This window comes from Phalaenopsis equestris, unplaced genomic scaffold (genome assembly GCF_001263595.1).
Source record: "Phalaenopsis equestris unplaced genomic scaffold, ASM126359v1 Scaffold000597, whole genome shotgun sequence".
In the NCBI taxonomy this organism is placed as follows: domain Eukaryota; kingdom Viridiplantae; phylum Streptophyta; class Magnoliopsida; order Asparagales; family Orchidaceae; genus Phalaenopsis; species Phalaenopsis equestris.
Genome location: NW_018165037.1, coordinates 67302 through 88911, shown reverse-complemented (window position 1 = coordinate 88911; position 21610 = coordinate 67302). Strand labels below are relative to the sequence as shown.

At 38.5% G+C, this 21610-nt stretch overlaps 3 protein-coding genes across 3 annotated transcripts in view; 1 reads left to right on the top strand and 2 right to left on the bottom strand.

Annotated features, from left to right (window-relative positions):
* The window catches only part of LOC110029597 (ribonuclease P protein subunit p25-like protein), a 48116-nt gene that overhangs the window by 25570 nt on the left and 936 nt on the right, over positions 1 to 21610 (bottom strand). The window lies entirely within an intron of this gene.
* On the bottom strand, positions 1763 to 14408 carry LOC110029594 (protein NUCLEAR FUSION DEFECTIVE 4-like). The gene is made up of 2 exons (XM_020731947.1): positions 13853 to 14408; positions 1763 to 3005 (listed from the first exon to the last, which is right to left on the bottom strand). Exons 1-2 carry the CDS (start codon positions 14297 to 14299, stop codon positions 1911 to 1913), a joined length of 1542 nt encoding a protein of 513 aa, XP_020587606.1. The 5' UTR covers positions 14300 to 14408; the 3' UTR covers positions 1763 to 1910.
* Positions 18437 to 20080, top strand: LOC110029596 (lon protease-like). Its single transcript, XM_020731950.1, is given in 2 exon segments — positions 18437 to 19464; positions 19662 to 20080. A coding segment is annotated over 1 exon segment (867 nt). The 5' UTR covers positions 18437 to 18586; the 3' UTR covers positions 19454 to 19464; positions 19662 to 20080.

Genomic DNA, 21610 nt, shown 5'->3' with positions numbered 1-21610 from the left:
TGCAATTTTATAATCAAATTGAGCAACTCAAAGAGACAAATCAAATGAATCTAACATTGCTTAATTATGATATCATCAAGACATTCAAATATTCATATATAAAACTACATCTGATCATGAGAATCATTATAATTTGCGTGATTGAGTGGTCTGAATTCATGCAATATTAACTAAGGATGTCACTCCCAAAATCTATAAATAAACTCCCACTTTCTTCCTGAAGGGGGGTTGGACTGGGAGGTGACGACTGAAGAGAGCTCCAAGTTCTTGAGGATTCTCGAGCTTTATAACTCCCATGGCTGGATGAACATCACCCGCCGATGTCAAACCGTCATCGTCGAATTACAATCACCAGGCTGCCACTGCTAGCGAACCATCACCATAGTTATAGAACAACGATGCCAAGTTGCTGTCGTAAAAGGACCAACGTCACCCTCACCAATGATGAGTTATCACTATCGTTAGGCCACCATTGCCAGACCACCACCACAATCGTTATATCATTATCTCTTGAGAGCCACTATGGTAGATCACCGTCGCTCGACCTCTTCGTTGTTACGAAACATCATCGTTGTCATCGGATCATCTCCTAATTATCGTCGATGTGCCTTAACACCTTCATCAAGTCACCATCATCGATGATAATGAATCCAGATCTCTATCACACACACTTTATTGGTGGTAAAAATATTGCGTGCGGATGAGATATGTGTGGATTACTAATATTCTAGTGGTATTATGATGCAATACCACCATAATACCACCAAAATATCAAAAATCCATATGTACAATGTCTTCACCCAATATTTGCTCCTATTGTTGCTAATGACTCCAGAATAACGGGCTTGATCCAAGGAAAAAAGCTATTACATTAGGGGTTCGAACTTAGTCTTGATTTATGCCACCTGTATAGTCTCAACTCCACTGAAAAAAATAAGTAAAAGCATTGACTTCATGCTTGTGTTGTGTTGGTTTGTATTGTGACAATTTTATGGTTGTATTGTGGTAAATTTATGTTTATATTGTGGTATATTTATGTTTCTATTGCAGCAGTTTTGTGATTTTATTGTCGTAAATCTGTGATTGTATTGTGGTGACTTTGTGGTTGTATTGTGGTGACTTTGTGATTGTAGCATCGCGATTTTATTTAATCCACATAATCACCACAATAGAACTATAAAACCACCCTAATACAATCACAAATTCACCACAATACAACATATTTATTTATTTTTTTTCATTGGGCCCAGGACTGCACAGGTGGTATAAATTAATTTGAATCTAGACGCAATGTAATATTTTCTCTATCCGCACGATCAGCCACATCCTTAAAGTGCCACAAACTTTACATCACCCTGAACGGAGGCATCACTCACAAATTCACCACAATACAACATATTTATTTATTTATTTTCATTGGGCCCAGGACTGCGCAGGTGGTATAAATTAATTAGGCAATGTAATATTTTCTCTATCCCCACGATCAGCAACATCCTTGAAGTGCCACAACTTTACATCACCCTGAACGGAGGCATCACTGAATCGTCTCCAAACAAGCGCTTGGCAACTGCAACAGATTTAACATTTGGATTATTATGACTATAAAAATACTTCAAAGAATGTTCGAGGATTTCAAATAACTTAAGAGGGATGGACGCAAAGAAGATAAATAATAGACGTCTCATCCTGAGGACGATCTAAAGACGTTAACAATGGCTACATATTTGTCAAGAGCTGAATTTAATAAAGATCTTGAAAATATTAACAAGCTCAATCACACATTACCAAACTCAAGCCCAAACCAGCCATTCATTTCAGCTGTGCTACAGACGAAGAAACTTCTCCGCACTCACCTTTACATTATAGAAAATCCACTAAAATACCAAATACATACACTTTAATTCTCTTAACTAAACAACCAAACGCTTTATCCTGACAATCATGAGCTGCTCATAAAACTTCCTAGTCCTGAAAAACAAAGCCAAAGCCACACCAGCTCCCATAAGACTAACTAACCACATTATCACAAATGATAGCCTGAAACAATGGTTACCCACACAGGTCCTCTTCTGAGACTCCATATCATATATATATCCAACCACTCTCACAGACAGTACATAAGATCCACAAGGGCTTGCAATGGCAATGGCATTAAATATCGTGCCAAAATGCCTCAAACCAAATATCTCCGAACTAATTGTAGGCATTAGAGACCACTGAGAACCATAACACACCCCTACCACCACATAACCCAAATAGAGAGCACCTGGAAAACCCGAAGCGATCGATGCATGGCCGAAGGCCATAGTTGCAAGGGTGATCACCAGAAATAGCGGCCTCTTACATCCGTGTGAGCGGAAGAAATGATCGGAGATGTAGCCGGCGACGAAACGACCCGTAAAATTCCATATGCTCCAAAGAGAAACTAAGGCAGCTGTTTCTTTGCTTTTGTAGCCCATAGAACTACCAATCTGACTAATGTTATTGACTGTGGCTAAGCCTGAGCCCATCCCACATGCCATACAAAGAAACAACAGCCAAAAGTTGAGTTTCTGCATGGATTGAAAAAGATTCAAGTTTTCCTCTGGATCTGCATCACATTTTCTCTGAGAATCGGCTGAAAGTAAGCTTTCATGAGAGATGGAGGGTGATGGAAGCATGGAGTCTCTCAAGTGGGCTTTTATTAGGATGATTAATGGTGAGGAAAGTAAAATTAGCAGGAATATGAGAGTCAGGATGCGAACTGAAGAGATTAAGCTGAGAATATTTTCCAGTAGTATATAGGCCATTAGAAACCCAGCAGTAATTAGAGCGATTAGGGAGAAAACATTCAGGAATGGTCTATCATCTTGAGAATTTGTGGGATAAACCTTCACAAAATACATAAGCAGAAGTGCAAATGTTGTGGGCAGTAATGAAAGCATCAGAAGAAAATAGCCTGGCTCGTTGCCATACAGTGTGCAGTACACATGGATTAGTATGGCACCACTTAGACCAAGGTAGCCCTGACAAAAGGTGTGGACAAGTTTTAGAGAAAAAAAATTGGATTAAGAACATAAGTGATGATTTTTGTAAATGAAAAAAAAAGGACTACAACAGCAAGTTTTTTTCTTTTAATAGCTGATAATTAAAAGCTGGATATGCTAAATTTCTAATCAGGGTTACTTATTTTAATCCCTCAAAACCGAAGAACCCCCAAAAATAACTTGATAGATGTGTCATAAATTTCAATGAAAAAATGTTCATCTTAAGATGTTATAAGTTCTTTCGATAAATGTATTCTTTTCAGGCTCTCTAATTCGAGAGAACAAATTGGAAGTAAAAGACATCTATAGACTTTTCAAGTTAAACTCTACACTAGGAAATTATTAAAAATGAGTAAGATAAATAGAAATTATAACAATCAAGAATATCAGAGTTAAAAGATTGAAAAATCTGCATTGTCATGATCACAACAAAACTCACCCCAAAAGCAAAAATCATCCACTTTAGAAATCAAATATGGACAATATAGGTCCGCACACCAAGCGAGCCAAATCTGAAGAAAGCATTGCATAATATATTTTTCAAATAGGATTTCCTGTGATTAAGAATCAGAATAAAGAATATGATCCTAATTTGCTCGGGGAATTCTCCACTTCTTGAAAAACAAGAATTCCTTCCGCATGATTACAAAATTTAATTTAAAATTTGCTTCAACCTAAACATTGCTACAAAATTGCCTGTAAACTAGAAAATAGTAAAAAAAGAAATTGAGTAACTAAGTGTGTAAATATGAAAGTTTAGGTTTGAGTATGTAAATAAATAAAAATTGTGTGCTATGTACGTAAATACCTCAACAAAAAAATTGTCGCTGCAGATCACATGGTAGAATACCAATTAATCTGTGATCTACTATGCAGCTCTCTGCGGTTTCAAAGTAATTACTCAATCTTACAATAGCTTATGCCATTTGTTTATCTTCCGTTGCCTTGAGATTTGCTGATGCAAAGAAACTTTAGATGTTCATCAGGAGTGGCCATTTTATCTATTATCCACTGTTTCATAAAGATGATCTTAAATTAACCTGCTATTCTTTCAGCTGGAAAACCTCCTAGCAAATAAAAATTTTCGTTCACATATTTTATTAATAATAAAAAAGGGATTAACATGCATAGTACTCAAAATTATAGGATATAAATATTTAGCATCTAAACTTTGCTATACACCAACTACTACTCGATTAATTCTGTTAACACATTTTGTCGGATGCTCAAGAAAAAAGAATGATTAAGATTAGGCGATGAGGCCGGCTAATACTAGCGAGAAGCCAACTAAAATCAAGTAAAAAGGCTGATGAGGGTCAGGCAAAGGGAGCGAATAAACTCAGAAAAGAGCAGACTAGCATCAAGAAAAAGCAGAATAAAATCATGGCATGACTAGCTTAAGATCAAACGCTCATCGAACATTCACAAATAGAGACAAACTTCAAAGAGTTCAACTGGGATCAAACGAAGAAGCCGTCTTAGATTAGCAAGAGACCAACTATATATATATATATATATATATGTTGAATCCTTTAGGACATCGGGTCTCATATTGTATGTGATTGTGTGGAGAGACCTTTGTAAGAAAAGTGAATGATGAATATATTCTCCAGGCCTAAATTATATGTCATGTTTTTTTATCCCAAGAAGCCGTCTTAGATTAGCAAGAGACCAACTATACTCATATTGTATGTGATTGTGTGGAGAGGCCTTTGTAAGAAAAGTGAAGGATGAATATATTCTCCAGGCTTAAATTATATGTCATGTTTTTTTATCCTCCGCCAATGGAACGGAGAAGATGATCTAAAGAGAGGGGGGGACAAAGAGGTCCTATGAGAATCACAGTATGAGATGCCACGAAAAAGACCCTGAGAGTCGATCATTCTAAATTCTCTCACCTCCCTTATTATACATATTCAAAATAATATTATAATATAAGTCATAACGTACGAAATCTGTCTATGGAGTCTCGTTGAAAAGATCGCGACGTGCGTGTCAAGTGACTCATAAATGAGAATGTGACATGCATCAATCTTAATGTCGGTCTTGACTTTTGCATTATTATAGTTACGAGAATCGCCAATGAGCCGACTTAGGCTAGTGAGCCTGATTGGTCAGTTCCTCGGGTGGTACGGGCATGTCAGTTCGGCAAGCCAGTTTGCTAGGTCAGCTCAACAGCTAGAGCGGTGCAACTTCCACGCAGATGGGCAAGCCAGTTTGCTAGGTCAGCTCAACAGCTAGAGCAGCAGTGCAACTTCTACGCAGATGGACCCTCCAGGCCCACAAGACCTATCAGATATATGCTTCAGCCCATGATAGCCTATTTGTGGTATACATCTAGTTTTTTGATTCTCTAGTTCCTTCGACAGGTTGTTGAAAGAAGAAAAAGAATGAATAATGTTCAACTTTGTTGTAATCAATCATTACTATACCCTTCTTAGGGTGTGTAATTGTCAATATATCTGATTGTGTATTTATGACTTCTTTTGATAATCTTTAGGAGTCGGATCGTGAGATAGCCTTAGCATATCTGCAATGATCACAAACTGGGCTCCAGATTAGTTACGCCAATGTCCAATTCTCAATTTGGGAGAGACATGGTGTTTCTCATATCTAGTTCTGATATTTTCTCGCTCAAGGGCTCACAGAGGATAATCTTTTGGCCCACTGTCGGGCTTGGACTGTCATGGGGACCTTAGCTCTCCTACAACGAGTAGTCTTTATAGGCCTCAAAGCAAGGATAAGACTGTCTTCCCCTGGGGACTTATAGATTTGCAGAAAATAGTCATGAACTAATAGGTTTTACGATTTTCATTTTCTCGCTCAATTTTGACATTGTGGGAGATAATAAATAATGAATGAAGGTGGATGTGAATAAAATGTAAATACTTCCCTATACTGATAGAGTTGTTGACATTACGCCTTCCATTCCGTGAGGGAATAGCTATCATTTTATTTGAAATTCAACTGTGGTGCGAGCGTTAAAACTTCGATGCAAGCGTCATTATCCTATAAAAAAATAAAAGAAAACGATTTGTAAACATTTAAGAACATCAATTTTGGTAGTTATATAATTTTGTTGAGTGTAAACTACCAGTTGGGTTTTTATAAGTGCGCATTCAAGGGTCATAGTTTGTATAAAAGTTGTAACACCATGGGGGGAAATTTTTAACAAACTCTTCAGCATCTTTTCTGAGTGTAGGTCAATAGTAACCTTATCTTAGTATTATGTTTATTAGGATTCTCCCCCTTGAATGACTTTCACATTCTCCTGAATAGACTTCCAATAGGATCTTAGTAGTTTCATTTTCTCTTACACATTTGAGAGAAAAGAAAGTCACCGACCTTTTGAACAATTCACCGACAATGATCTGGTAATGCACGAACTTAATTTCAGCCAAAACGACTCCTGTGGATGGATATCTTTTGATCGGGTCGGCCGAGCTTGCAGTAGATTCCGATTCGACATTTGCAATTTCAACTTTTTCAATGGTGAGCTTGTCTAGGGTCACACCATTTGTTTTCAATATTTCCTCTTTAGAAAGAATGTTGGTGAATTGATTTTTTTCTCACGGAACATGCTTGATTTGAAAGTAATCAAGTTTGCTTATCTTAGTTTTGGCTTTTATCAAATATTTCTGCATAATATAATCTTGCACTTTGAAAAATCTGATGAGTTGATTGTCAACCAATTGGAAGTCAGATTCGATGAGCAGATTCGTATCCCCGATCCCCAAGAAAAATCCCTTTGGTGAACAGAGTTTCATACTCTACTTGATTGTTGGTCAAATCAAAGTTAATTTGACTAGAGTGATATAATGTGAATCCAGAAAGACTTGGCATAACCATATAAACTCCCTTCTTTTGATTTACAGATGCCTCGTCTATATAGAGTATTCGGAGTTTATCTTTCATCGACGCTGACTCCTTCATTTACCAATCATTCGAAAATATCAAATATAATCGACGACCACCTGGGCCATGAATGACATACTTGGTGTATAAATGATATCAAACACGCTTAACTCTGCTGATCATTTTAGTAAACTTTTAGAGTGATCAAGTTTTAATAATACAGATTTCAATGGATGGTCAATTACCACATGTATGGAGTGACTTTTGAAGAAAACACAACTTCCTTACTGAGACAATCAAAACTAGTGCAAGTTTCTCTATAATCATGTATATTCATTAAGCTCCTGGCCTAACTTTGCTTACACAGTAGATAGGGAATTACTTTTTATTCTCCTCACATATAAATACTGAACTGACTGCTTCCTTCCCAACTCCTAGGTAGATGATTAAGTTCTCTCCTGGATTGGGACTCTGGAACAGAAGAGATGAAAATAGCAAGGTTTTTAATAGCGTGAATGTCCAACCACAATCGTCAATTCAAGCAAAAGAACTGTAATTCTTCATGGTCTTGAAGAATAGGAAGCATTGATCTCCCGACTTTGATATGAATTTGTTTAGGACTATGATTTTCCTGTTAAGATTTACATCTCGTTGAGGTTCTTCAAAGGAAGCATGTCTAGCATGGCTTGGATCTTATTAGTATTCAGCTTTATTCCCTTGGATGTGAGTAAATACCCTAAGAAGTTTCTTGAGCTCACTCCAAAAGTACATGTTAGAGTAATGAGCTATAAGTTAAACTTTTTCAAAGTATCAAAATTTTTCTCCAAATCTTGTATGTGCTGCTCGAGCGATACTTTTACTAGGAGATCGTCAATCAACATTCTTTCCCTTTTTTATTCAAAAATATTACACACACCAATCTTTGATAGACCGCACCTGCATTTTTGAGATTGAAAGATATTACATTATAGCAATATATCCCTATATAGTGATGAAGGAAATTTTTTATGCGCTAGCAGGATGCATTCTGATTTGATAGTAGCCTGAAAAATACGTCCAAAAAACTCATTATTGAGTGTTCTATTGTTGAATCGACCTTGTGGTATCGGAGGACTGCCTTTTGAACATGTCGAGTTGAGGTTGTTGAAGTAGACATGCATCCTCCACTTGTTGTTTGCCTTTTGTACCATCACGACATTGCCTAATCAATTTGGGTATTGCACTTCACGGATTAAGTTCACATCTAATAGCTTTTTAATTTATTGTTGAACATGGTAGGCCAAGGCATTGGCCACAACTCTCATGTTTTGCTTGACTTGTTTGACTCCTGACTTAAAGTCCAATTTGCAACAAACGACGTCAAAATTCACTCCCAACATCTCGCTGGCAGTCCATGCAAACACATCGCGGTGCTTTTTTAAGACAACAACTGGTTGAACCCAATGTTCGCAGTTAAAACCTAAACTAATTGGAAGGTATGCATGCTTCTTCTTCCGAACCCGATAGTTGCTCCGTAACCTTGAACATCCCATACTTGCTTCTTGGTAGGTATTTTACCCTGCCTTCACGTGTTGGCTTCAGGAGCCACAAATTCCTTCAACTATTATATTTTAATCAAAACTTTGATAGGTTTTGACATTCAATGGAATCATAATCGTGATCCGTATGATATGTGCAGTACCTGTTAGGGACACTCAAGTGAATTCCTGCCTTCATCGGGAATGACCGCTTGAAGAAGTCTTTGTTTTGGATGACCTCGATAATCTCGGCCATCGACACCCTTAATGGTGTGATTTCGGTCGGAGGGAACCGAGGTGGTTCTCACCTCCGCTCGAATCTTCTCTCCACCAAAACTCTGTTGGGAGACTCCTGCTCCTACCATCTGAAGTGTTTTTCAGGAGTGCTCTAGAAACTCTTCCAGCCAAAATGAATTCTTGGGTTCTCAAGATCCCCACGGGGCTGCTTTTGAAACCTCTCTTCAAACGTAGAGTAATTGGGTTGGGAAGTGTATTCCTCAACCAAAATGTGGTCATTAGCGAGCTCCAGAAGCTCAGCCATGGTCCTTAGCTTCTGCAAGCCAAGTGTGTATTTGAATGGGCCTTCGAGCAGACCTCGAGTCAGAATTGTATGAGCCACAATGAGTTCCAAGTCTCTTATGTCGAGTATCTCGTTTTGGAATCGGATGACGAAGCTTGAGAGCTCTTGAAGGATCTTTAAAAGAGCCTGAGATTTCTTCAGTGACTTTTGCGTATTGAGTCATGAACATCCGCTCAAACTCTCCAAGAGATGTGATAACTCCCACAAGCAAGCTATTGAACAACCGTAAAGCTAATTCTTTCGGCATAAAAAACAATCAACAATTTAGAACATCATTCACCTTTGAAAAACTTAAGGCTGACTTGAAAGAAGTTATGTGGTCAATGGTGTCTAACTTTCCATTATAAGATTCTGAAGATGAAATCTTGAATTTCTTCAGTGATTCAGTCACTTCAATTTCTCTTGAGAATGCATTCTCCACTAGTCTTTACCTTCTTCTACTCCTGATTCCTTCGTCTAAAAATTTAGAAGGTTCTCTCTCTGGGACGTAATGCTCGTGCATTTCTTCTTCTTCTAGCCTCGTTCCAAGAACCCTTCTAGGTTCTACTCCTGGTACATATGGTCTCAACGTGGATTGTCTGCGGACCCCTGATCCTGATGATCATGTGCGTGTTCTGGGATGAGCTCTGCTTGTCTAGGGTCACACCATTTGTTTTCAATATTTTCTCTTTAGAAGTTGGTGAATTGATTTTTTCTCACGGAATATGCTTGATTTGAAAGTAATCAAGTTTGCTTATCTTAGTTTTGGCTTTTATCAAATATTTCTGCATAATATAATCTTGCACTTTGAACAATCTGATGAGTTGATTGCCAACCAATTGGAAGTCAGATTCGATGAGCATATTCGTATCCCCGATCCCCAAGAAAAATCTCTTTGGTGAACAGAGTTTCATACTCTGAGGTGAACAAAGAGAATGGATGTGTTCTTCAGGCTTAAATTGTGTGTTTTGTTTTTCTATCCTTTTTTATGGAGCAGGGAAGGGGATCTGATAAAAAGAGGGGGAAGTTAATTTGACTAGAGTGATATAATGTGAATCCATAAAGACTTGGCATAACCATATATACTCCCTTCTCTTGATTTACAGATGCCTCGTCTACATAGAGTATTCGGAGTTTATCCCCCAAAAAAAGCCTCGGAGAGCCGATCTTTCTACAGCCTCTCCCTTCCCATTTTATACATGTTCAAGAAAACATTTTAATACAAGTCCGAAAGTACGAAATCTATCAACGGTTTCTTATTGAAAATATCGCGACCTGTGTCAAGCGACTCATAAATGAAGATGAGTCATACATTAATCTTTGATGTCGGTCTTGACTTTTGCATTCTTATAGTTATGAGAATCGCCGATGAGGCAAGCTAGACTGGTGAGCTTGATTGGTCAGTTCGTCAGGTGGAACAGGCAGACCATTTCACCGGGTTTGGCTCGGCAGCTGGAGCATGCAACTTCCACATAGATGGGCTCCCCAGGCCCAAGAGTGAACAAAATTAATTATCTAAATCATCAGGTAGATGATTAAGTTCTCTCCTGGATTGGGACTCTGCAACAGAAGAGATGAAAATAACAAGGTTTTTAATTGCGCGAATGTCCAACCACATTCGTCAATCCAAGCAAAGGAACTGTAATTCTTCATGGTCTTGAAGAATAGGAAGCATTGATCTCCCGACTTTGATATGAATTTGTTTAGGACTATGATTTTCCTGTTAAGATTTACATCTCGTTGAGGTTCTTCAAAGGAAGCATGTCTAGCATGGCTTGGATCTTATTAGTATTCAGCTTTATTCCCTTGGATGTGAGTAAATACCCTAAGAATTTTCCTGAGCTCACTCCAAAAGTACATTTTAGAGTAATGAGCTATAAGCTAAACTTCCTCAAAGTATCAAAAATTTTCTCCAAATCTTGTATGTGTTGCTCAAGCGATACTTTTACTAGGAGATCGTCAATCAACATTCTTTCCCTTTTTTATTCAAAAATATTACACACACCAATCTTTGATAGACCGCACCTGCATTTTTGAGATTGAAAGATATTACATTATAGCAATATATCCCTATATAGTGATGAAGGAAATTTTTTATGCGCTAGCAGGATGCATTCTGATTTGATAGTAGCCTGAAAAATACGTCCAAAAAACTCATTATTGAGTGTTCTATTGTTGAATCGACCTTGTGGTATCGGAGGACTGCCTTTTGAACATGTCGAGTTGAGGTTGTTGAAGTAGACATGCATCCTCCACTTGTTGTTTGCCTTTTGTACCATCACGACATTGCCTAATCAATTTGGGTATTGCACTTCACAGATGAAGTTCCCATCTAATAGCTTTTTAATTTATCGTTGAGCATGGTAGGCCAAGGCATTGGCCACAACTCTTATGTTTTGCTTGACTGATTTGACTCCTGACTTTACGTCCAATTTGCAACAAACGACGTCAAAATTCACTTCCAACATCTCGCTGTCAATCCATGCAAACACATCGCGGTGCTTTTTTAAGACAACAACTGGTTGAACCCAATGTTCGCAGTTAAAACCTAAACTAATTGGAAGGTATGCATGCTTCTTCTTCCGAAACCGATAGTTGCTCCGTAACCTTGAACATCACATACTTGCTTGTAGGTGTTTTCACCTGCCTTCACGTGTTGGCTTCAGGAGCCACAAATTCCTTCAACTATTATACTTTAATCAAAACTTCGATAGGTTTCGACATTCAATGGAATCATAATCGTGAACCGTATGATATGTGCAGTGCCTGTTAGGGACACTCAAGTGAATTCCTGCCTTCATCGGGAATGACCACTTGAAGAAGTCTTTGTTTTGGATGACCTCGATGATCTCGGCCATCGACGCCCTTAATGGTGTGATTTCTGTCTGAGGGAACCGAGGTGGTTCTCACCTCCGCTCGGATCTTCTCTCCACCAAAACTCTGTTGGGAGACTCCTGCTCCTACCATCTGAAGTGTTTTTCAGGAGTGCTCTAGAAACTCTTCCAGCCAAAATGAATTCTTGGGTTCTCAAGATCCCCACGGGGCTGCTTTTGAAACCTCTCTTCAAACGTAGAGGAACTGGGTTGGGAAGTGTATTCCTCAACCAAAATGTGGTCATTAGCGAGCTCCAGAAGCTCAGCCATGGTCCTTAGCTTCTGCAAACCAAGTGTGTATTTGAATGGGCCTTCGAGCAGACCTCGAGTCAGAATTGTATGAGCCACAACGAGTTCCAAGTCTCTTATGTCGAGTATCTCGTTTTGGAATCGGATGACGAAGCTTGAGAGCTCTTGAAGGATCTTTAAAAGAGCCTGAGATTTCTTCAGTGACTTTTGCGTATTGAGTCATGAACATCCGCTCAAACTCTCCAAGAGATGTGATAACTCCCACAAGCATGCTATTGAACGACCGTAAAGCCAATTCTTTCGGCATAAAAAACAATCAACAATTTAGAACATCATTCATCTTTGAAAAACTTAAGGCTGACTTGAAAGAAGCTATGTGGTCAATGTTGTCTAACTTTCCATTATAAGTTTCCGAAGATGAAATCTTGAATTTCTTCAGTGATTCAGTCACTTCAATTTCTCTTGAGAATGCATTCTCCACTAGTCTTTACCTTCTTCTACTCCTGATTGCTTCATCTAAGGATTTAGAAGGTTCTCTCTCTGGGACGTAATGCTCGTGCATTTCTTCTTCTTCTAGCCTCGCTCCAAGAACCCTTCTAGGTTCTACTCCTGGTAAATATTGTCTCAGATTAGCTTGTCTGCGGACCCCTGATCCTGATGATCACGTGTGTGTTCTGGGATGAGCTCCTTCTCAATGTCGAATTTGACAGAACTCATTATCGTGACTAAGATTTCTTATTCTCTTAGCCCATTGATTTATTACGTTACAAATTCTATGATGCAATCCATTGTACTCCTTTGTTTTTCGTCATGTTAAAAGATCTCCTTGCAGAGTTCTAGTAGGAACTCCACAATCACTGTATCTTTTAGAACGTTGGGTCCCGTACTGTGTTCAAGTTCACACAACCCAGAAGAGACGTGTGTGAGGAAGGTGAACAAAGAGAATGGATGTGTTCTTCAGGCTTGAATTATGTGTTTTGTTTTTCTATCCTTTTTTAATGGAGCAGGGAAGAGGATTTGATAAAAAGAGGGGCCAAGAGAGGTCCTGTGAGAATCATGACGTGAGATTCCCCAAAAAAAGCCTCGGAGAGCCGATCTTTCTACAGCCTCTCCCTTCCCATTTTATACATGTTCAAGAAAATATTTTAATACAAGTCAGAAAGTACGAAATCTATCAACGGTGTCTTATTGAAAATATTGCAACCTGCGCGACCTGTGTCAAGCGACTCATAAATGAAGATGAGTCATACATTAATCTTTGATGTCGGTCTTGACTTTTGCATTCTTATATTTATGAGAATCGCCGATGAGGCAAGCTAGACTGGTGAGCTTGATTGGTCACCTCGTCAGGTGGAACAGGCAGACCAGTTCACCGGGTTTGGCTCAGCAGCTGGAGCATGCAGCTTCCACATAGATGGGCTCCCCAAAAAATTTATCTAAATCATTTAGAAAAAAATATTAAATTTTCTATCATTTATAAAGATCTCAAATTCTAAAGTGGTCGACCCGAACTTAAAACTATTTCCGCCACTCTCTCATACTCGCATCAAATCATGCAGTTATGTTCTAGAGTTTCCCTGGGAGAGGTAACTACTTCTTTTGCAACAGATGTTTTGAATTGCTGGAAAAAGTATACAAAATCAACTGAGAAATAAAAAAAGGAACAGCTATTATTAAATGCAAAACACAACTTTAAAAGAAAAATAAAATAAAAAAAAACAAACCAGCCCAAATAATCAGTCACAAAATAATCGGCAGAGAGGAATTGCCAACCTTCATGATGCCAATTGCCGTGCCGCGATGACCGGGGAAGTTGCGAGCAGCGGTGACAACATCGGCAGTGTTGAAGAAGGTCGAGGAGTGCGCAGCAAGAAGCATAAATAAACACATAAAAGAGACGGGTGGACGGCAGAGTATCCCTGCAACGGAGAGCCACAGGAAGAAATATCCGGCGAAGCACAGGACGGCGCCCAGCGCAAGGACGAGGCGAGGACAGCTGGCGTCAGGGGAAGAGGAGTAGATCGCGCCGGAGATTACGCCGGCATTAGCGCCGATATCCTTGAATAAAGCGACTGTGTCTAGGGTCTGCTGGTCGTAGAGCTGCGTGGATTTGAGCAGAGGAGAATAGAAGCCGAAGGTGTAAGCAGAACCGCTCACACACTGCATCCAGATGCTCGCCGCCATCGCTGCCCACTTACTGCGGACAGCCATCGGAATCATCAAATCCCAGCTGCCGCCGGTGTTGTTGGCCTGCCGCTTCTTTCCACACCGCTACCGCTGAATCCCGAATTCCGCTCCGGATAAATGCAATTTTTTATTTTTTTTGTAGTAGCGATTGACACATCTTCCAGGTTCTGATTTGAAAATTGAGTCGAGATTTTTTTTAGTTTTTTTTAGATGAATATTATAAAAAAATATTTAAATATTGTACTATGTTTATTATTTATATTTCACACACATTTATTTGTAGTGGCGGGATATGAGATGGCTGTGAGAGATATATTCATTTATAAATTTTTACTAAATATTTTAATATTATATGGTATATTAAGGGTCCGTTTGGGGCAGTTTCTGCGTTTTAGTATAAACAGCTTATCCTGAAACCTGTCTTATGTTTAGTGTAAAAACCTAAACGCAGTTTCAGATAAGCTGGTGAAACACGCGAACCAAATGTCGCCGTACCGCCTGGTTCGCGCGTTTCGTCAGCTTATTGTGTTTGAGTTTTTACACTAAACGCAGGCCGCGGCCGACCCGCGGGCCCATTTCAAGATAAGCAGCTTATCCTGAAACGCACAAACTGCCCCAAACGGACACTTATAAACTGTCCCAAACAGACCATAAATCTTTATTGTTTTATTTAGGGGTTGTTTGATCTCATAAATTTTTAATATAAATAAACCAAATATATGAATTTTTTATTTTTATATATTTGGTTAGATGAAAATATTTTAATAAATTTTAAATTGATCATGTACTTTAAATATGATGTAATTTGAATTTATTAATTTTAATGATTTTCAATTATATTAACAATTACAGCTTGTTGTTTGTCGCTCCCTACTACCCATTGCCTCACATTATTGCACTTTTTTTAAATTAATTTTATTTTTCTTCAAATCAAATACAAAATATAAACTTTTGTTGAACCCAGATTCATATTTGAATCACACCCAATAACATAGTGTCCAAAAAGAGAGAGAAGAGAGAAAAAGAGAGCGAACAAGTGAGCACTTAAGTCATCACAAGGATGAGGGAGTTTAGAGGAGGTTTTTCCTTAGTTAAAGCAAGTGAAAGACTATAATCGGGATCAATAATTTGGGATTTGAATCAAGGTTCTAGGATCTCTATTTACATTTAAATGAGTCAATCTTCATAAAATGATGCCATTAGGTACATATAATTATCTTCAATGGTCATATCTCCACAAAAGTTGGGATCTTGGGGAGATCCTCTTTTACTCAACTTCTTTGCCAAAATGGGGAAGTTATTCGCCTCTAGTGGTTCTTATAATCTACCTCTGAGTGCTTCATTGGCTTCTTCTTTATTCACCCGCCTATATAGTTTATCCTGATAGATAGGTCGAGATCCATGCAACCCACTGTTGATATGAGTAGCCACTCCCAGTCATGATGAATGAGCCCAACTCTATTCGATCTCTGATGGATCGAGTAGACACTTTTGGTCATACATATTTAGTTTTCTGATTCTCTCGTATCTTATGAGGCTTTGCTACGATAAGAATGAGAGAATTTAATGTAATAATTGACTCTAAATTGTAAAAAATGCTCATAATAATATTTAGTCGATATTGGGGTCTCTTGCTCTTATCGATAAAGTGATGAGATGTCTTTTGAGCCCATTTACTTCACCATCTTCCTTGTGCTTTTTGAGTTCAATTGTCACTCTATTAGTGTTTGCTTTTTATGGTAGATCTTACCCAATCACAAACGAACATCCCAAGCAAAGATCTGCTACGTGGCATGTTCGACAAGAAAAAAATATAGAGGTGTGAAAAGATGAAGGATTGTGGAAAAGCAAAAGAGGGTCATTCTGACTTCTGACCAAGGGGACTTCTTCAAGTGGACTATGACAGATGTTATTGTGGTGGCAAAGGCCCTTTATCTAACTCGTCAAAGGCTGATCTGATTGGGGATTCACTTCCTCAAATGTTTGTCCCGGTTCCTTTGGGCTCATTTGGTGTAAGCAGAGGATCCCTACAATTTTAGAAATACTCATTTTAAATCAACATGCATAGTAAACACATTAATTTTATCCAGGTTGGTATAGGTCATTTGCTTTTGCTTTCATGTTGTAGTTGTACAGTGATGTATTCATAGTGAACTTTTTTTGTTAAGATTATTGTGCAGAAAGCTTGGGCTTGCTGAATTTGAACAAAATTCCATGTGCTTTCTTGGGGGAGGGGAGTGAATAGATGGCCAAGGGAGTCGACCAACTCATGAATGGTGAAACGGTTGAGGGAGTTCACCAACATGGACTTAATAAGGATTCTTTGATCATGACAGTTGAGGATGTCACTGAGGGGGGGGGTGGGGTTGGAGAGAGAGAAATAGAAACTAGAGGGGATCATAAGGTAACACCTCACCTTTGCTCAGATGAGGCTGAAAGTACCCTGGTACGTGCAGTTGATGTAGCTTTTGCTACGAAAGTGACCGACCAAGAAATTTGATTGGATAATTTGGAGTGGAAAGTCAGCGTGCTGAAGTAGACGATCGCCAACCTACATTAGGAATAGGTGGATTTGAAAAAGGTTTGATGTCTCATGCTTAGGCAGAGTACAGACATTTAGGTCAATTCAAGACTGGGAGCAAGTTCCTGCTTTAGAGTTTCATTCAGCTGGGTTATCTCCCGGTCAAGATTGTTTTAGATTTCTGTGCGGGTTTCTTTATCTCTCATTCAAATCGATGTAACTATTTATATTTGGACCTTCTGCAATAAACCCTCACTTATTATTTTAATAAAAAGTATCAACTTATCATTTTGATTCTTTTGCTGATATGATTTGTCATTATTAAAGGCATCTTTAATTTTTTATCCTTTTGGGTTTCACTTCTTTACCATTTCTTATAAAAGAATTTTTGGCCGTGGTGATTTTTACTATGTTTATCATTTTTTTTAAGACTTTTTTTTTCCTTTAGTGATGCAATCTTCCTCTTGTACTAGCTCTATGGATTTCATCAAGACGGACTTGTAGGGGTTGTCGAAAATGACCCAAGACCAAGTCAAGTGTTGCAGGGAGGCATGAATCTTCGATTTTTCTATTTGATGAGAATGTGAACACTCTTTATGTTGTGAGCTGTTGTTTACCGAGATCAATTTACACTCAACATCCAATTGCTTTCCTTTGATGAGTTGGTGAGTATATTATAATTTTATGCAGTTGTCTAGGCACAAGTGAAGCCGACCTCTATTGTTAACATTTTGTGATCTTTATGAGGCAAAATAAAGGTCTCCCGATAGAGTGATATTTTTTCCTATCTCTTCGCCATGCACACATATCCAAAGGGTTTCATTCAGCTCCCTAGGAAGAAAGCCCATTTTCGTGATTGTTACTTGATAAGCTTGACTTGAGATTTCATTAAAGATTCAAACCAATATGGCTCACAAACCCCATTTAAAAACCCTTTAGAAGAACAAATCTAAAGTATTAAATATGGAAGCACATCTTGGTGTAAATAGTTAGAATTTCATTAAAAACTCCAAATTTAAGTGTGCTGGTATGAGATCACTCTCAAGAAGGGTTGTCTTTTAGGAAGTTACACCAATATGACAAAATTACGAGACCATTAGGCTAGAGCACACAATATTTCAATGAGTGAGAGTTCGTGCTATTATAAATTGTATGAAGCCCAATGATAGGAACTATACCATACACAACCAAGTACCATACTATGGGAGCCCCCCTCTTTAATCCTAAATGAGCCTAAGTATTATATGATTGGAGCCCACCTCCTGAATCTATGGGTATCATCTAGAATTATATTTACTTGTTGGGTGATCCTAGATTAAGAGTACAAATAATGACACGAGTTACTTAAATAAGAGAAATTATAAAACCCTTTATATACAATGGGTATAAACTCTTAAACATCAAAGAACTTTTTTGTGTAGTAATCCAAATTTTATTAAAAATTTCGAATTTAAATGTGCTTATATTAGAGCACTCTCACAATGGACACTCCCTTAAAAAATTGCAACAATAAGATACACATGATAGAACCATAGCCCCACAAACCTTCTCAAGGAGCCAAAAGTAATACACGTGGAGCAATCCCAAGGCATCGGCGACCCAAAGAAAAATCATCTCTGCTCAGTCTAGCCATATCCACAAGCCTCAAATTCCACTCAAATCGCCCACAAGCTCAAAATCAACAGAAATCAAGCTATCCAAGCCGAAGCCCCAGAAAGAAAAAACCAGAGAAAACGGAATCCTCGGCAAGATGCTTTTAGCAACACCGTAGAACAAGAGATCCAACCCTAAACCCCAACATGATCCCTCTCAGCCAAATCATCTCTTCCCCTCCTCCCCCCCCCATCCAATCCCGCCTCCCTTCCCCTACCCCCCGCCGCCCCAATCCCTCATTCTTCCCTCTCCTCTTCAAAAACCAAAGATCCCGTCTTTGTCAGCTGCCACGCTCCTCCTCCCTCTCTTCTTCCCCCTCATCCTCCCCTTCCCCAATCGACGATACCATCGAATGCTGACTCTTTCCTCTCCCTCTTGTCCTCTTCCCCGGCGCCATCCTCCCCCTCCAGATCTTCGAGTTCCGCTACCGCATCCTAATGCACACTCTCCTTTCTACTGACCTCCGCTTCGGCGTCATCTTCTCCGACGGAGGTGTCGTCGCTCCCGTCGGCTGCGTCGGTGAAATCGTCAAGCACGAGCGCCTAGTTGACGACCGCTTCTTCCTCATATGCAAAGGCCAGGAACGCTTCCGCGTCCTCGATCTCATTCGTACCCGTCCTTACCTCGTCGCCCGCGTTGCCTGGCTCGAGGACCGCCCTCCGCCGCACGGCTCTGCCTCCGCGACCGACGAAGACAACCTCGACAGGCTTGCGTCCGAGGTAGAGAAGCATATGCGGGATGTTATTCGAATTTCGAATCGTCTTAACGGGAAGGAGCCTAAGGAAGATGCCGAGACGATGGATTTGAGGAGGAATCTGTTTCCTACGCCATTTTCGTTCTTTGTCGGAAGCACGTTCGAGGGGGCGCCGAGGGAGCAGCAGGCCCTGCTTGAAATTGAGGATACTGCGGCGAGACTAAGGAGGGAGAAAGATACGTTAAGGAACACGCTCAATTATCTGACTGCTGCTTCTGCTGTGAAGGATGTTTTCCCTTCTTCGCCGTCCTCATCTTAGAACTGTTTCAGGTACCAGAACAAAGAGTTTATAGGCAGAAAAGAGATAAGCTGCTTGCTTTTTTTTTTCTTTTCCTTTTTGTTGTGTAAAATTCAAGAGCGCTGTATGATAATTTAATGAATGTGGTGGGGTTTTAATCGTAAATATTCCGCATTTAAATTTCTGTAACAATGCATGCATGAATCATGATAACTTGCTTTTTCTCCAGGTTGAGCTACTGAAGTGATTTCAGGTAATTACTAATTAACTATGCTGATATTTTCATTAAATATTCAGCTAGAAGTTTGGAATGCTGAAAAGTTGGAGGCTATAGAGGATTTAGGAAAAGATGAAGAACACCCAATGAATGCCTGCAAATGATGAAGACTTTTTGGCTCTCAAGCCTTCGAAGGAAAATCAGCCATTTGGGAAGTTTGAGAAAGCATTTAGCTAGAAATTTTAAGCTTGAGAGTTCTAAATCTGTGATTTTTAGTAGATTCAAACCTTATTTATAAAGCATATTCAAAGGAGATGTTTAGAAACCTTTGCATATAAGTTTTCATTTTGGTTGACAAAACTAGCCATTGTGCATGACTTTGATCATTACAAGGATCATTTAAATAGACCACATATATTCATATTATAATTTATGATCCAAATTTTGTTGGGCTTAACTCGAAACGTTTGTGGTGCAACATGCAACCAAAATTGTAGAAAATTTGTTTGTGCGAGTTGTAGTGGTAGGTGAATGTTAGGTATAAGAAAAGGATCAGAGCAACCTCAATCCTAAGTTATTCACTTTATAATTTTTTTGGAGAATAATAAATTTCCTTATCCTTTGCATGTGCTTTTTCTCATTTAGGGCTTTCCGCATAAATCTATGTTATTTCCTTTGTTTCTTTTTTTTGTGTATCACTTCAATTTCATGATAATTCCATTTATATAAGCATCTATGTCATAAGCTTTTAAGTTACAAGATTTCTTTGTACAAGAATAAGGTGTACTCAGCCACATTAAATATAAGCTTAAGAATAAAATGAGCTTACTAATTCTTTTTTTAGCTTCATTAGCTTTATCCAAGTGCATGTATCTTAACCTGGCTGAAAATATTAATAGTAGGTGGCGATTCTATGTTCCTAGCAATGACTCCAAATCAATAACTTAACATAAAGCATGCTATGTAATCATGGCTAAATAAGAACATCCTATTTGCATAAAAGGGCGAGTGAAACATCATATTATATATAAAAACACCATGAATGTTAAAATTATATACTTATCAAATGAAATGAGAGCATGATAAAGCATACTAAATATTCACATAAACCAATAATATATCAAAAAAGCCATATGATCATAAAATCATATTTTCTTAATTATTTCATTATATTTTGCAATTACATCAGCACTTGTGGTATGAGTGAATTCATCCAACATTTCATTTTTTCTTCCCGCCTCACAAAACATTAATTGCTATCCACCTCTACTACGCCTTATACAATGGCTACAACCCTTTTATGCTGCTAGATTTTTAACCATAGCAAGATAAGAAAGCCACAGGAATATGGAAACGAATAGCCAAATCAATGTATTGTTTTGAATTTTGTTCTCCCGACTGTATTTTTTTATTTTAGTGTTTGACTTAAACATTTTCTTCAACTCTAACAATATTAATGAATAAATTTTGAACTTCTTGCTACATTTTCTGTACTAGATGCTGATGCTCTTACAATAACATGTTAATTCTCAACTCTCTCTCTCTCTCTCCTACTTTTACAGTTCGATTTCTCTCCAAAACTATTATGTTTCGGGATCACAAGCTTGTTCTCCTCTCAAGACTTGTTTGGTGTTACATTTAAGATTGATTTTGCATGTAAAGAACAACAAATAGTATATCATAAGAAAACAAATCCGTGGGGTATAATTTAGGATGGCAGGGAAGTCAAGAGAACTTATTATCTTGTTATTTCTGTAATAATTTTAATTACACCTGCCAAAATCTCTAAATCAATATAGAGAATTATGGGGAAAAATCAATACTGGAGGGCTTTTCCATGGTGCTGAACTTGAGATAAGTGCTCAAAACGCAGCAACTGCACGGCATGGTAACGCTTCTGGTTCTATCCGTTTTCCCTTTTAGTTTAGACTCTTTCCATTTGCTCCATTGATAGGAAAGAG

Bases quoted from the DNA above. Each gene is read 5' to 3' on its own strand.
- LOC110029594 (XM_020731947.1), bottom strand. From the start codon at position 14,299: ATGATTCCGATGGCTGTCCGCAGTAAGTGGGCAGCGATGGCGGCGAGC. The intron at 3,006-13,852 runs GTTGGCAATTCC...ACCTTTTGTCAG, and splicing joins CGGCAATTGGCATCATGAAG to GGCTACCTTGGTCTAAGTGG.